The 17,897-nt window shown below is 41.1% G+C and overlaps 1 protein-coding gene across 8 annotated transcripts in view; it reads left to right on the top strand.

The window, feature by feature from the left end:
• Positions 1–17,897, top strand: part of LOC138190183 (zwei Ig domain protein zig-8) — a 237,949-nt gene that overhangs the window by 188,727 nt on the left and 31,325 nt on the right. For 5 of the 8 annotated variants that reach the window (XM_069132800.1, XM_069132801.1, XM_069132803.1 and 2 more), the window contains exon 3: positions 4,026–4,187. The exons of the other annotated variants lie outside the window; for them this stretch is intronic. In XM_069132800.1, coding sequence (XP_068988901.1) covers positions 4,109–4,187 — 79 coding nt within the window. In that variant the 5' untranslated portion in view covers positions 4,026–4,108. The remainder of the gene's footprint in view (positions 1–4,025; positions 4,188–17,897) is intronic. 8 annotated transcript variants of the gene reach the window in all.

Below are 17,897 nucleotides of genomic sequence, written 5' to 3'. Positions count from 1 at the left end.
TAGTTGAAAACCAATGGAAATTTGAAAAGCCAACTGGTCGCAGTGGAAAAGTTTGTAAGGAGAATGGGAAAAAAGGAAAGTTACGAAGAAGGATAGAAGATCTGATCTAGGTAATAAATTCTAGAAATAACCAAATAAAACATTTATCGATACAATTTAAATTCGCCTTCGAATTGCGATGAATCGAACTTGAGAAGGTAAATCGTTCGTCTCTCGACGACCGAATATCGATCATAAAATGAAATTAAAAGATCGATAAAAATTGCAATTGATCGGTTTGACTTCTGAGTTTACATCTGAAATCTCGAATTTAATTACTACGTTCGCGCTATTCTATCGTATTAATTATCAGCGTGAAACGCACGAGGAGAAACACCTGCAAGGCTGTTGATCCGGTTTGTCAGCGAAACGCGGAGAATTTGTTTCCCTTATAGCCACGTATAGTCGGCGATTGCAGCGTCTTAAACGAGAACTCGTGTACCTTTATCCCCGTGATATCAGCGATTCATGCTTATGGCAACGCATCGCTTATATCGTTATCCAGCCCTCGCGTTTAAACGGCAACGTTCCCCCGACTTTCACAGGCCTTCGAGGTTAATTTATCAAAGAGTCGATACACGGTTCCTGCTCATCTTCCAACCGATTTCAAGATGGTTTGCAGCCTGTGGTATTAGAAACGTCGAATTAGAATTCCGAACGCGCGCTTCTCCCTCGAGGAAAGTCCTACGAAACCATGAAAAACTGCCGAACTTGATAGGACGGAAGTAGCTGCTGGAAAGAGGACAAAATTAACGATATAGGTGGCTAGATAAGCACGCGCGTGTGTGTAGAATAATATACGAAGCATGGTTCGAGTGTGTGTGTGCTCGTTCTTGGCAGGGATCAGGGCTAGAAGTCGTCGAGTAGTAGGAAGAGTAGCGAGAAAGAAAGACGGATTAATTCTACGGACAAATAAATTTCGACGGTACGTTGGTTCCGGACTTCGCATCGTTTCCACGCGAAACGAAAATATCTTTCCCGGGAATTAACGGAACCTCTTGGTAGTATGTTGTCACGAGAACGTTCTAAATCGAACGCATCTCTGACCAAGAGTCGAACCTTCCAATCTATGAAATACTCGAAATAACAGTCAATAATAGAACAGTTTCGCGCTTATGGTTAGTTCGAACTGTAAATTTTCATTAACATCGAAAAAGACATTTAAATGCAATTATGTTGATTCATCGTTCGTACAAGGTATAAAATTATGTAAATTTCCAACGGAATTTTAGCTCCCACGCGATTAAAGTAAAATTCCCACAATCGTATAGGTAAGCAGCAAACGTTTAAATTACTTAATCATCGTATTACGTAGAAATCGTAGGATCGTAGAAATTTGGAAACGCGACGCGATCAAATGTTTGAACAAACAACTATGCTTTGTAAATATTAACCTAAAACTAAAGGATTAGGGGATAAATATATATTTACGTACTTTTATTACTGCTCCACGTCGAAACCTGCGGAAAGAATTTTCTTCTATGTATCTACTTGGCGCTACAATATTGTATAGCATACATTTTCAAATTCCGAGTTACGGTAAAACTTTGGCTTATATATTTTATATTGCATATAAAAAATGTAACGCTGTATTAAATGTTAGATATCGCGGCAGCTCGACCGAATTTTCATCCGACTTTTTCCGACTAAGCCTGGAAATATGGAGCAATAGCGGGTAATAACCCGACTACTTGGGGCGGCCCGAAAGCATCGGACTACCAGCTCTGTAGGGTGAGGTAGCACAGCTGAAATTTATCTAGCTTCGCTAACACGTTGATACATATTATTCATCTGTTCGTAAGTATTAGGACACTTGCTGATTCTATATAAAGTGCGACGATCGATTTTCTATTCGTGCAAGATAACGGTTACAAGAGAAAGAAACTGTATTTCGATAACAAACAAGAATCGCAAGCATCGGTTCTCGCAATTTTCAAACCTGAATTTCAGAATTCGAAAGGTTTCGTAACGACTTCCAGAATTCGTTAAAGTAATGATCGAAGAGCGCGAAAGAGAAGAAATTGTATTGTATAATCCTTTTTTTACAAAGTATATGTAATGTCTACGAACGTGAGTGAATACGTGCGGATGAATCTCACACTGGCACATTAAAGGATAATATAGTTACTTTGACACAATTTCCCGTTGCCAAATAAAATCTAACAAACTCTGGTTGATTGCGTTCGATTTTCGACGACATCTTCTTCACGACGTCGTACGAGCGAAGTCTGACTGAAAACTCGGCTGAAAATTCGATTAGGATATCCGAATCGAACGTCAAAGTTAAATGTCTCCATGCTCGGAGGTAGAAAGCGTGTCTATCGCGTGGCCGATAAAAGAAATCCGTGTTCGGTAGGTGACGTGAAAGGAACAACGCTGAAAGCCTAGGTTCCCAGCGACGGCGTGCAAATAAAATCGCACGCGAGCCTTCCGAGTCAACGCTGTAAATACGCGTTAACTGAACCGCAACTTTTATTCAAATATCGTAGTACATAGCCATAGCGAGGCAAGAAACTCGTTCGTGACTAGAATCTTTCGTTTCGAACCGATGTCGTGGCGATCAAACCGACGGAACCTTGGCAAACCTTGTCGCGAAGAATCGAAGACCCGGCGGATGAGAGAAACGACGCGAAAAACGAAAGTACACGTACAGTTGCTCGCAGCCGAAGGCTACGTAACACCACGTTCACCATTTAGGATTGATTTCGCTGGCAGTGGTTGTGCGGTCTGTGGACTTTTTGTTTCATCCTCGTGAACATTGGCCACTCGGCGGTTGCCGATCGCGAGAAGAGATATTTTTTACATTTTCTCCAAATTTTTTCTAGAACCACGAATGGAAACGTAATTCGAGGAATCGCTGTCGTACGTTAAACGTAATGCCGGTTGAACAACGACAAAATGAATTTCCACGGGTGTAGCGATAAAAAAAAAAAAAAACGTTTCATCGAAGGATAGAAGGATATATATGCTTAAAATTAAAATCGTAGGAAGAATAAATTCAAGATGATTCTTATTTATACGCGTGGATCACGTTTATACGTAACGGGTAAATTAATTTAGGCGAACTCTGAGTAAATTTGATCAGGAACATCGACTGTACATATGTACCGTTGTTTGGATAGATCAAAGGTAACTACGCGTTAAACGCGTTAAAGTTCTTAAAACAAGTGATCACCGGGTATCCGGAAAGTTGGTCGTGTTCTCTTTGGTTTACGAGATTACGATGGAAAACGACGAACTAGAACAGAGGGCGCCACGTCGATTCTTTGTTTCTTTCAACGAATTCCCCGTCCAACGGTGCTTAATTATACTTTAATTAAAATCCGCGCACGCTGCCCGTGGGAAAGTTTCAGAAGTTAATCCCCGCGGAGTCCGCGATACTTTCATATTAGCAGGCCAACCGGCCGTTCCGCACGCGCTAAAATAAAACCAGTTAATTACGTTATGGCCATGGCATCGAAACTCTCCTCTCCTATACTCTTCTCTCTCGTTTCGACCATTCGAACGTCGTCTGCTCGCCATTTCGTTTTGGAAAACCCTGAAATATTATCGATCCGATGAAAAACTACATCCGCCAAAATGAAACACAGCGAAGCAATCTTCTTCGAACATTACACAACTCGTGCTACGATCGTACATACGTATAGTGGTTAATGCGAGGAAGAGATATCTTATGGTAGACATGATTTTTGCTGCGAAACATTTGCGAAAGTTATTAACGTATTTTTCTATTACCGCGTTACAAATACTTCTTCTAGTAACGATACGAAAAGCAACCGAGTGTTTCTCGAGTTTCCATGGAATTTGATTTTAACGGACAGGATGATCGAACTACGCGACCTATTATACGTTTCACCGAATCTGCTCGCAAAGTTAATCGATCTGTGCGAACAGAAAGGCTTCGAATGCGGCTTGGAGATAAGTCGAAGCCCCGTTGGTGCATGGATGCAGTTGAAACTATCGTGATATCCGGTCGTGTGTTTCAGATGACAGGAATGTCGAGGCAGCGGTACGCGAACCGCAGCAGCGGGAACAGATAAGGAAGGGAGGAGCCACGCATCGGGCAATCATGTGTAGTGTCATGTGGCTCCTTCGGCTCCTAACGACTTGCTGCCTCGTTTACCTATCGGCGTCCGACTCTCATACAGGTACGTGGCTACGAATTTTTCATCGTGACATCGTTTTTCCAAATATCCCATCGGTCGAATTATAAAACTAAAAAATCAAGGACCAACCTTGATTCAGGCGAACCAGCCATCTTTCGTTAATTTCGGTAATTGGCCTTGCGTTTATCGTCAGTGTCTGTCGTTCAACGATTAAGATTAATATCGTACAACGATATTAAACATTCATCCGACGATATGAGAATCGAAATATATCTTGTCTATTATATTTCCTAATATTAATCGTGTATATACGAGTTCTTAAATTTCACGAAAATTTATTATTGTATTTTATTATTACCGTAACAAGCTTCGTTAAAGACAGCCCGGTAACGAGTTGATATTAATATACGCTTTATGATCGTCGTTTATGTTCGTGCATATTACGTTCATTGGACATTGTGTGTGTGTGTACGTTTGAAACGTGACGAGCTAGTTAATCAATCGGAAACCTATATCGGCTGATAATAATCTGCGAGTATCAAGGCGAGTAAACGAAACGAATACGTACGCGAATAAAAATCGATTACTCTTTCAAAGTTGACTGCCGGCCGAATCAAGAATAATGGAAATTAATAAATTAATAAAAGTCTAATTTCGAGCTTAATAAAATAATTTGTCGCTGAATAGAGAACATTTATTTACACACGGAGAAACGAGATAAAGATTCAGTTGGCTGACTAAATATTACAATCGGCACTGTGCTTCGAATACCATATTTCATATTCTTATATTTATTTTGCGCCTTCAAATTTTCAATAAATGGCACGAAGAGCCACGGTCTGCTTACCATCTGTCGTCGACGATCTCTTCATCGCGCGTTATTCCCATAATTTTTAATATATTTGTTTGACGCGTGACACCATTATACATTACATAAAATCATCGAAATAGATGACAGAGGGTTTCGATAGAAGTGTAATCATTGGACAATCGAAGAGATCAAACATCCTCCACACCGGGTTCACGTTCCCTTTGACATTCAACCGAAGCGCGAACACACTCGCGTCCTCTCATTAATCAGAACCGTACGACACGAACGATCCATAGAGCATCGTATCGAGAATATCGAGTCGGTCGAACAATCGCGACAGGGGCTGTTCAAGAGCCCAGAACTTGCGATACGCTAGAATCACCTATAATCGCGTCATCCGTGCGCTGCATTTCGACGAGCCACGTCGATCTATCATCGGATTTATTAATTTTCCATCTATCACACTCCTATGATTATGGCATATTCTTGACATAAAACAGATATGGTAAGATCAAGATAATAAGATACACCGCTATGGAGAACAACCTCTACAAGCCAAGAACCTGCTAAGAATTTAATTTTATGGAAACTCGATGCTTGAGTAAATAGTCCAACATTTTTATTTCATCGTAGCATATACAAAATGATGTATAAAAGAGCGGACACTGCGATTCATAGATCTCGTTCTCCGCTGCTGCCAAATTATCGACAAAAGTGCGGAGCTCTACCTAGAGCTGCTGGATCTATAATAGTCCGACCATCTCGCGTTACTTGTCGCTATAAATTCAAGCAGTTGTCCACACTCGGGAAACAAAGGACTAAAAAAAAAAAAAAAAAACGGTATTTTCACGCCCTGATTTCCACTTTAACCAGACGTCGAGTCGCTGTCCACCTTGTCACGCAGAAAACGAGCGCGTTTACAAGAATAGTACGCGAACTAAATCGACGGTGGCCAACTGGTTGCGCCGCGTTGAGTCACGCTTTTGATTAACTAATGAATCGCGTGAGAAAGACACAGGACAGTGGCGCGTGCGTAAAACGAACGTGATCGAGGCGGATAGAATCAACGCGGCGGTCTATGCCACGCGAGGGAAGACTCCATTAAACGAGCCGCGGAATTAGTTTCCATGAAATTCAGATTGCGCACGGTTATAAATCCTAAACGTCGCGACTATGTAAATTCATCGTCGTCTTCGTCTTCGTCTTCGTCTTCGTCTTCGGCAGAGTAAATGCGACCGTTTTCCTTCTTATTACCAGCGTAATTACGATGCGAACAGCCGTGACGTCCTTCCGCGCCACAAATTGATTTGCACTCGGTAATCTAAAATTTAACATACCTACCTTCCGGCGCAACGCGGCGTACCGTACGATCCAACCACCACAGAGACAGAGATAGTTTTAATGTTTGATCGGGAAACCGTTCTTCACTCGTTTCGCAAATACGCCAGGGTTCGTCTAACACGACTCGAATTACCTTTAATTGCTTTCGAATTTATCTTCTCTTTGATTAGATGTCGCGTACAGGAACGTTTACACGAGAGCTACAGGCTATGTAAGTCGAAGAAACTCTTTTTTGCTCGTTTTTTGGGCAGGTAGAATATTTGAGATCAAATACCGAGTAACGTACATTACGCGCTGTTGAATAACGAAAACAGAGCAAATTACGTTGGACGTAAGACACGCGCAAACTTTTCTTGTCAGCTACGTTAATTCGAAATTTGTGTTTCGAATGAAACTAGTTAGAAAACTTGCTCGAATAGCATATCAAATTACACATTTTGCTTAGAAATACAAGCAAATAGCTCGTATTTTGGTAAAGCAAACTATGAAACCAACCATCGGTTTATCTCCGCATTAAGTTCAGTCGGATTTTTCGCAGAACGAAACTTATTGGAGATATTTATTACATAAAATCGAGTCGGAGTACGTTCTTCCATACGTTTAAAACAGATTTCAAGCACACGATAGACGGAATCAAGGCTACGTCTTATAAGTCTGAAAGATATTGAATTTCCTGTTTCTCAGGTTAATCGAACCGAACTGTGTTTGTAATTCATCCCGTTGAGGATAGGCTCCAAAAATGATCGACTAACTTCGTTAATAATTCTAGATAACTAGTAATAACTAGTGATTTGGAAACGTAAGTCTAACGATCTTCTACGTATATCCAGAAATATATCGATAAACCTTTTCCATGATGATATTCGTAATGTACAGTAAAATTCTAAACTTTCCATAATTAAATCTGAAAACTGTTCGCAATTGAATCTCATAATGTCAAGGACCGGTAGATACGGCTACCTATCTACGGCCTACGTACACGCGCAATAATATTCGCAACCAAAGTGCCTGCGTGATGCGGTTTATTCGAGTAATTAATTTCAATCACCTAACAATGTGTTACCGCTAAGCAACTAGAGAATTTCCACTTGTAGATTAGGTGGCCACCGTAAATCATCTGGCTGGATCCATCCATCACCGGCCGCGTCTTCTTCGTACACGTGTCTATCTATCCTATTTCTCGCTTTTTTCATTTTTCATTTCGATAATAAGAAATTTTTCATTTTATGCATGTACCACACGTTCGTATTACCTTGAAATTTGCATTTAATTGGAACGACACATGCGTTTTCATAAACTTTCTCTCGTCGAAACTCGTGTCTCGAAGAAAATAACGATAAAAAAGATTGACGGAAAGAAGAAAAAGTTTCGTGAATTCTCTAATTGCAAAAAAAAACGCGCAGCTATTCCACGAACAATGAAAACTTACGTGGATCGTTGTATCGCGCCGTATAACCAGAAAGCGGCAAATCGCGTCAGCTGTCCATCGGCGTGCAGCGTCACGAATTTCTGCTTGTAAAATTCTTTTTCTGCCCACTTTTTTCGTTTTTGCTCCTTTTCGTTCGCTCCATCATTTCCGTACACCGAAACCAGCTAAATTTAAATTGCGTTATAATATAACTATTACGCGTTATCGTACTATCGCTTGCAATTTCGTCGCTAACGATCGTCGTACGTTACGAACTGCGAATTCTCCTTTTTAATTACAAACACCGTTTTTATTTCAGGTACGAAAAGATTAAACGATTTTCACAAAATTTGGCAGACGAGTGGCAGTGGTCATCGAGTTATCTGTGTGGTTATAGTTTACGGTCTGTGGATTATCGTCGCTCGTAATACGAAAGTACGTTAACTGGCTCTCGTTTCTGCTTTCACGTACCCGGATACGATACCGCTGGTATTCGCCGACAGACATTAAAGGATTTCACGATAATCTTCCCTGATGTGGGTCTTTAAAACGTCATCGAGCCGTGTCATTATTACCGGCGACGTAATTGCTTTTGCAACGTAATAACGTGCACGTATCTTTGAGAGATCGTTTCAACGAATCGACAGCAAACGAGCTTGCACGATGTTCTGCTGGAAACTTGTTTGTTCGTTACATCGACCATCGCATTCTTTTTCCACATTCTTCGATAGCAACTTTGATAGTTCGTTAAGGCTGCATCGATGATTCATCAATCTTTCTACAAACCTACGTGTTTCCACTTCGATTCGTTATTCGAATCTACGCGACATGAAAAATTAAACAGGTAAAACGAATCTCTATCCGATCTCACTGCGACCCGTGAAATTTTAGATTTTAACGTTTCAATCGTTTTAGTAAAATTGAAATTAAAATTCATAAATACCAATAGCAATTTTTTCATATTAATTTTTCATAATTTAGGGTTATACGTTCCGTTTCCTTAATCGCGTTCGTCGAAATATAAACTTGCTGGAAAAGTTTGTCCGTCGCAGGAAAAAAATATAGAAACGTGGTGTAGGAAAGCCAAGACAGACGAAACCACGTCCGTGAAGAAAGCACGTGAGTCCCGACGTGGCGAGAAGGTCACGTTTCTTTCTCCAAAAGCTAAGCTTATTTCCTCCAGCCGATTTCACGTCGTCAAATCGGAAACGCAGTCGAATTCCGAATTCGCAGTCGAAAGTGGATGTTGCTCTCTCTCGTTCCTAACCCATTCTTCGAAAAAACGTTCACGAAGCGGACAAAAGAGAAGAGAGATTACACGTGTCTCCTTCCTGTCGTATTCGCGTTTCGCGGAAAAGATTCTAACGCGTTCTGACGGTCACGTTTCCAACTCTGTTAAGGCTGGCAAGCATCTGCCCGTATACCTGACTTTCGTCCGAGACGGAAACGCGGTTTGAATTCGACGACTGTGGAAAACCTATCCGTTCCGTTTGTTGCAGCGCCGATGATTCAAGCTATGTATCGCGGCCCGTTTAGCTCTGCGACTTGGACCGCAAGACATTGATGGCTACTGTAAATCTAAAAATGAATTTTGTTACTCGATCGTTTAATCGTCCTAAGTATGCAACTCTATCTTTCTACATATACGAAAGAGACAAAGAGGGGGATAAAAAGACAGCTTATGGAGCTAAAACTGGAACGATGGGTGCGGTATGTTACACGTGCTAGTACTGTTTCAACGATATTACTACAAAATTACTCAGACACGTGCGCGCAAGCGAGACTCGAACGATTAACAAATGGACTATTATACCGAATCGCAGTCGAAAGTTTTCATCGATAGTTACATAGATAGATACAAATCGCAAAAAAATTTTTTCAAATCTTTTATATATTCAAAATGTGAGACAATTATGCGAAACCTGAAAAATCCAAGTGACGTAATTCGAAAAATTAGCGTACCATTCCAAGGTTGATTAAAGAATGTCAGCGAAATCGCTCGTGGGAAAGTCTGTACGCCACTTTGTTTCGCGAACGCGCGTTCATTCGTAGCGATTCAAATTTATTTAGAGGTGAAACGGTGATGAAGGGCGGTCGCCTCGAATCTCGTCGATCCTCGTAACGTTCACCGCGCAAATCTTTGTTTCTGCGGTAGAAGAACGACAACGTGAGATTACAGGTGAAAGGATGATGGGAGTCGCGTCGATAAGTCCTGATCAAAGCTAAGCCGCATTAAATTACAACGTTAATGTTAACGAATGTCCACGACAATCGAACGTAAAGACGTCGATAAAAGTATTGTTATCGATATTTTGTAAGCTCGCTATAAAAGAGACAGATAATAGCCAAACGAACTTGGACCAAATATTATGTAATTAAAAGTTCGACTTGATCTTTGTTCGTTTCGTTGATTTTATAAATTATGAATACGAACAAATATTTGAAAAATTTAATTGGAAAATGTACGTTTTCGATATCTCGTAGTCGCTGGCACTTTATTCCTTTGACGCGATCCAAGAAGAAATCTAACGATAAATATTTCACATGCTTAAAACGAGGACTTTCAGCCAGCATCCGCAATGCGGTCATACAAGCGGCATCGAGGAGCCGCGTGTTTTAACCTGCACGCTGCGACGAAATAAAATTTCAAAAATTCGAAGCTTTTTACTGAGCGAAAGGTGAATAACTTGGAACTCGGTGAATCTTCGTAAATTTGGAGAATGTCGAATTTCGTGGCGCACAGACTACACGACTCTATTCGAAGCATTTGAAGTGTCATTAAAGAGAAAATTTCCTTCGAAAGAGCCGATTTTCACACTTCCCTGCGCGACTATATCGAATCCCTTTAAAGCGTTTAAATTGAAATAAAGTGGCTGTTTTTTCCTCTAATGTCTATCAAGCGACGCCAATTTCAAATATACGATAACCGGGAAATGTTCTGTTATTTCCTAAAAATTCTTGACGATAATACGAACGGTTATTTCACGTTCTTCTTGTCTCTTTAATTTGAAATTAATTATCGAAAAATTCATTTCATAAGCGTGAAAAGAAGTGCTCGTACTCATAATTCGTTTAAACTGAAATTTCACTTCTTTTCTTTTCTCTTTCTTCTCGTTACTCGCATATATACCTGAACTCGCGGAGGAAAAAATGTAATGCCCGAGGAAATTCGCAAATGAAAAATTATTACCTGCGAGCTACAAGTTAGCGACAAGCTACGAGTTGGCGAAAGAACGCGTAAAGTTTAATATATATGAACCGGAAAAATGACTACGTGAAATTCGTTTCGCGTTTCGACGAGAGTACGTGATTTTTTATTCACGCGCAAGTTCGAATTTTTTGAAAGGTAGAGTCTGCAGGAATCGAGTTGATCGGCGTTTTAGAGGAAACGAACGCGTGTTTTCAAGTTATACGACCAATTTCCAGAGATTCGGTTCGTTCTAACGTGGGTGGTAATATCGTACGAGACCTTTGGATGCGAGACTAGCCAACTTGGATTTCTGAAACTAAATATACACAACATCGAACGAGTAATCTCAAATACAGACGACAAGTTGGACAGGAGAAGTGGTGGCGAATTTGAACTCTCGTAAGACTAGACGCAGGTGACACTGAACCCGTGTGAGACTTGATTTGAGTAGAGAATCGTGAATTCTTGGCATGGAATGGCGTACGAATAGCTTCAGACTCGTATAACATAATACAAACACTCCCAAGTCCATAGAACCGAATACAAGACATTTTAGATCGCACGAAGTTAAACAGAAGCAACTTCGCGTTCGTACTATGAAATAAGATTATCTGCAGACACGTGGCATTTGCTATCGAAAACACCGAAATTGAGGCAGTTGCGATTATGGATTTCGATGCAATTATCATAAACTTGCTGCAAATCGATAACTACGTAGAATGTATCGAAATAGATACGAATCCTTCGATAAGGAAATGCACGTATGAAATTCGCGAGTTTGTGAAAGAAAGTGTAAGCATGTCCCAATTCGTGGAAGAACATGTATATGTAAAAGATGAATCGTAAATACATGTTCGTTCATCGGATCGTTCTACAATGAAAAACGCTAAAATACGTGAACAAAAGATCGGACGAACACGGGTTCTACGTACCTTAGTTTTCGAGTTACAGATGATCGAGCGAATCCTGCAAGTGGTCATCTTCGTGCCTACCGTACGCTTTAACACCGAGTGCCGTACTCGCTCGAAAATACCAGGTGTTCTTCCAACGATCTCACATCCATTTTCTATCTTTTCTCGCAAATCGTACATTCTTCTCGTACATTCTTCTCGTACATTCTCCAGTCGAATACACGATAGATCTTTTTTGTTCCAAAGACGAAAATCTAATGGATTTTGGGAAAGTGCTGTCAAGGAGGAACGTTCTTAATGTAAAAAGAAACCGAAACGAAAACTTTGAGCATTTTCTTCGATCGCCTATAATTCGGAGACCAACGTACGTAACGTAACGGACAAGAGATTCATGTAAGACGACTCGCACAGATTTCGAGGACTCTAGAGACTACGAAGACCACGGAAGCTTCGGAAACCCTTTCGACTCTGGAGACCTTGGAAACCCCTAACACCTTGGAGATCCTACAATTCTCCAAGACCACCAAGAACTTAGAGACCCTCCGGGAACTCTAGGGACCCTAGAGACTTCGAAGACCTCGCGGATCTTGGAACCAGCGATACACCTATAAGCTCTCCGGAGAGTTCAGAATCCGTTCCTGCTTGTCCCTGCGTCGTTCCAGGTGTCGAACCATCGAAGGTTCGAATCATCGAAATCCCTCGACGCACGGAACCCTGCTGCTTTCACATTTCCATAAACATAAAAAAGTCCGGCAAGTATCGATATCCTTGGAATCTTCGGAAAAATATGAAACGACTTCCGAAAGTTTTAAAGGCACTTATATTCGCCTGTTGACTCATCCATATCCCTAGAACTCTTTAAAAGCCCTGGTATCTGCGGGATCGATCTCTATAACGTTTTAGTATCCCCGTGTCTTTAGCAACTCGTGATCCCACGGTACCTTGCGGAAATCCTACGCTCATTATAATTTCAAGAAGCTTCGAAGTCGCGAAATTTAGGAATAAAACGAATATAGTAAATCCTTGCTCTTGCACACTTGGGTCGATATCATTAGCGAAGTTTTACCCGTCACGTGTTTCAAGCTAGCGGTGCTAATGAATTCTCTTGCGTAACACGAACGAGATAAGTAATAAAACGAGTCAAATTTTACGATTTTTTTATTCGACGTGAAATTATAAAATTGTAAAATGATTATATGGTAAACGAAGAAACGATGATAAACGAGACACGCTCCCTTTCGTAAATAGTAGGACTCTTTTGGGAATTTAAGTAAACCTAGAAAATCGTTATGACGTTGTTTAAACGTTTAAGACCCATTATCTGTCATTGAAACGTTATCCTATAAAGAATCTATATTCAACAGGTCGATGCATCTGTGATAACAGAATCGCATAGTTTTGGAATTGGGTTTGGTCGGAGCAGCTTCGATGATTATCGATAGAAAATTATCGGGAAAAGTTGCTCGTTTACCGAACGAGACACGCATGACGGAAAATAGTAAAATTAACAGAAACGCGTTTCCCGTTTCCTGGAAGGTGCTGGAAATATTCATCGCCGCTCGCATCGTTTACCATTCCGACTCTTCGGTTATGACAGACAGAATCGATACTCGCAGACTATAGCAGAATGGTTGTCGGATTTGAAGGGAGCTCGCGTGCAACAAACGTAGGCGTGAAATGCCTAATTCGAAACACGATGACTCGACAGATAATTCGACGATGGAATTACTTCAACTTGCCGTGATTAGCGTTAACGATTGCCAAATGGATTACTCCGATGAGGATAACTACGACGAGGCATATTTCTGTCCGAGATTTAATGTAGCGTGACGTTCGATTTAATCCGGTGTACTTAAAAACTAACGAACAGAATGTATTTCGAGCGGTAAAACCGTTCCAACCAAATATATCGTTTCGTATCCGATACGGAATTCTATTGCTAATACTTTTTCGATGGATAAACGACAAGTAGGAATAAGAAGCATCGAAAGAAAAAGACTGTTTTATTGCTTACCGGCTGTAGCGTTTTTCATCTACGTACATACGTTCCTCGCTGTTATTTCACAGCCTGGCAGTACGAGTTGAGAAAGCAGAATAAACCTGACAAAGAAAGATCGCACATCCGTTGTAAAAATGCAGCTATTAGTTCGCAAGCTACTACCGTAGCGTATTATTTTCATCGTGAAGAATTTTAAGCACGGAGAGCGGAGTGGTTAGGAAAACGAAGATTGGTATTATCGTCAGACTGCGAATTTTTATGAATTTTTATATTTTTGCGAACATGACTAAAGATAAACATCTATTAAATATTGTACTAAATATTATACTAAATATTCCACTTTCGATATTTTGTATTATATATTTTTGTATATTATACGCATTGTGCGCATTTCTGCAGTTCGAAGTTTCTCATAAACGCATAGAAATGCACAGTCTACTACATCAGAGTTATCAAGAATACAACGTGACGATATGTTCGTTTAATAACTTTGATATCGAGCATGAAAGAAAGTAATAATATTTATTACTTTCGAAAATAATCTTTATCGAGCAAATGTTTTAGAACGATCCAAACATTCTCGTAAAGCGGACGTGTATCCTGCTGTAGAATACGTCGATAGAATACGTTGATAGAATACGTTGATAGAATACGTTGACGTACGCGGAACGAAAAAACTCGCGTTGTATACCGCGCGAAATGTCGTCGTGATGCCTACGCGATCGTTGTCGAACAACGTTCGACCCCGCTGAGCTTCTGACCGCGCGTATATCGGTAGAGAAGACCCGTCGGGAAAGACCGACAACGGTCGATCATCGTCCGATAGCGGAGAACACGCTGCCTCGTAATGATAAATCAGTCGCTCGATAACACGTCGCTGATAACGTGTACGCGTTTTATGCAGCGCAGCACGATCGATCGCCACGGTGCGTAATGGAACGCGCGCGCATTATCGTGCCGGACGCGCACCGCGCCGCTGTTACGCTGTTACGCTGTTACGCTGTTACGCTGTTATCTGTCGCGGCGCGTTGCTCCTTTTGTTGGCGCATCAGCCACACAATTTATGACACCCGGCTTTCCCTCTTTCTACATTCGTCTTGATGCCGATCGAATTACGCATTTGGCATTGATCGAGTTTCAACTTTGAGCAGCAACACGTTAATCTGTACCTTTGGATTCAAATTTCATTCGTACTGTTCTCTTTAGTTTTTTAAAACTTTCCGCAATAATCTTAGACTAACAAAAATCTATATGGTCGTTGTTATGATAAACTTGTGTAATTAAATTAAATGTCTTGTTTATATAAATTTAGTTACATCAGGTTAGACCTTGATAATCATTAGCAAATGAGATGCAATCGTCGCGATCGTATGTACCGACAAAGTTTCAAACCGATTCGAAAATGTATACAGATTCGCTTTATATATTTATTATAAACATAGACAAATCTACATTCGCAGTGCCAATATTTTCACTGTGATCCAACCTTGTGAAACAATGTAAAGCGACGCTTGCTAGATCGATCTCGGCGAATTCGTGCGTTCTATTTAAGTTTCACGGGTTCGTTGCACATCGTCGTTTACGGATTCGTTTCCGACGATTCTGATCGTCTCTTGAGCGCGTATCGTACCGTGAATATCATGGGATTCAAAGTTTCCGCGAGAAGAGGACTTTTGGCAGCTTTCCGCTGCGTTGCGCCGGTGTAAACTCTCTGGTTATCGTCGGGCAGATCGTCGGGAAAATCGTCGAAAGTTGAAAAATGGAGGATCGCGCGAGATACAGCCGGTGACTTTAAAAGTGAGAATTGGCGTTTAGATTGGAAATCGTGGTCGCAATTTTGTTGCGGAACAGCGTTTAACGCTCCATATACCCGATGAAAGCCGTTGTTGAAATCGTCTGGGAAAAGAAAGAAAATTTCAAAGATGTGCTTCGATAATATAGAAAATAGGTAATTATAAATTTTTGTTCACATCGTATTTTATTATATTTTCCCAACAAGTAAAGTACGATGAATTCAGCGGAATTCGATGAAATTAAACCTCGTCGCGCTATGTTTGTACTACTGCATAGTCTCAGTTTAGGTATTCGATAGTAGTTCTCGCTTTAAGTCGCACAACTGGAAGCAAGTACGACCGAAACTCGTGAAACTCTTCGACATATTAGGGATTCAACGAGTCGCGACTAGTCGGGACAATTCGGTGAAACTAAGTCTGGTTTCGGGACGCGGTATCGCGGCTTGACATCCAATAACGCTCCAACAGCGGTTCGTAACAGGAGATTGTTCCATCCTGTATGGTATATACACCGATAGAGACAGCGCGCGAACGCATATCGAAGGGAGAGAACAGCGTCGAATCAGTGGACAGAGCCGATACGCGTTTAAGTGGTGGCGCGATTCGTGATTCCAGCAGGAGCTACAACCACGTGTAACGCGTGGCGGACCGCGGGTCTGGTCTATGCATAAAACATGAGCGTGCCACTGGCCTGTGTCTCGAATCGGAATTATTTACCCTGGTTAGCCGGACTCGCTGGAATTACGGCGTAGTCGTGTTCCACCGTCCAATCGAGGAAACGTGCACCCTCTATACGAAGACGGGCTCGCGTTCGCGTTTCTGTTTCCGCCACGCAAGTTTCTCGATTCGTCGAGATCTGGCCAAGTATTTATACCCATCGACTTTATCCACGTATAGATGATACGATCTTCGTGTTTTTTATGGCAACGCAAACGGTAGCGATGGCTGTGAAATTTTCGATTTTGGGAAAAGGAAGAATTTTTCACTGGCGTGCAAAATTAAAGAAACGCTCGATTTTCGCCGGAAGGTTGCTGGTATTCGAAATGTTTTACATCAAAGATCGTTGTACGTTTCTTTGTTCCGAAGTTATAACGGTTCAAGCGTTGACAATTTTTTCGGCGAAAGTTTTGTATGCTAGTTGTATTACGATAATAACGCGAAGTACTAGATAAATGTTGGAGTGTTTAAACGATCTTGCCTTTTTAGTAGAATTATGCATGTTGCAACGTATTCTAAGTAACGATAACTACGAAACATTAGAAACAGAGGTAGTAGGAAAGTTTAGGTTTCCGAGTGAAACGAGTCAGTGTTGGTCGGACAGCGCCTCGCTGCTAAGTAATACAAGCGCATAACTTGCGAAACTGTCTGTTGTACTTGCATAAAACCCTCAAGTATTTTATTCAAATATATTCTAATTATTCTTAACCGCATCCGCGAACACATAGAAGCTAAGCACACTGTCTAAATCGAATACTTTCAACGTACTGTTAACAAACAGAGAACTCGTACGTCGAGCACAAGAGAATTCAATTTTCTCTCGAAATATCCTCGTTCGGAAATTTTAATCGATTTTTCCAATTCGAATCGCGTGTATCTACTGGCTAAATATCCGACGTAAGTTTCCAACAAAGCGATTCTCGAGGTCGTTTTACGTAAAAAAGGCGAATGTCTCGATCGGTCTTTAGACCTGCAATTGTTCGTCTCGTATCGCGCCCCTCTTTCTTTAGCTTGCTTTTCTCAAACTTCGTTTTTCCACGGCGATACGGAATAATGCACGCGATGCAATGCCGAGGAAAAGCGCCAAGTCAGAATCGTCGAGTGTTTGCAAGTCTCGAAAAAAGTGGGTCGATTGATACTCGCGAGATCTCGCGCCCAACGAGGATATCCGCGTCGATTGTGCCTCCGCCCTCTGTCGAATGGAGAGGAGGGAGATATCCGCGAAATATATCTCTGAGTGATTACTCGATAAATCCCAGTGATTCGATCGGAAAACCGCAGAGAGGAACCACTATCTTAATTAGTCCAAGCACAGTCGTCGATGAAATTGACGAGTTAATGCGTTCGTTTACCGCTTCGTTGCCTAGCTTTTAAATAAATTTCATGTTTATAGATACGTTGTGATATTGTTTTCAGATCGATATTCATATCTATGCAGTGAGAATAATTTTGTATGCTCACGGTATAGAGATCGGTGTACGTAGAGCAATTTCAAGATATCAAAATTCGGTAAGTAATTTCTCGTTCACCAAATGACATCGAAATTATAAAATTGACGATAATGAACTTGCCTCGTTCTTCT

Source organism: Bombus flavifrons, chromosome 3, assembly GCF_040668555.2.
Source record: "Bombus flavifrons isolate JBK064 chromosome 3, iyBomFlav1_principal, whole genome shotgun sequence".
NCBI lineage: Eukaryota > Metazoa > Arthropoda > Insecta > Hymenoptera > Apidae > Bombus > Bombus flavifrons.
The sequence above is the reverse complement of the archived record's forward strand: the minus strand, read 5'-3'. Positions and strand labels throughout refer to the sequence as shown.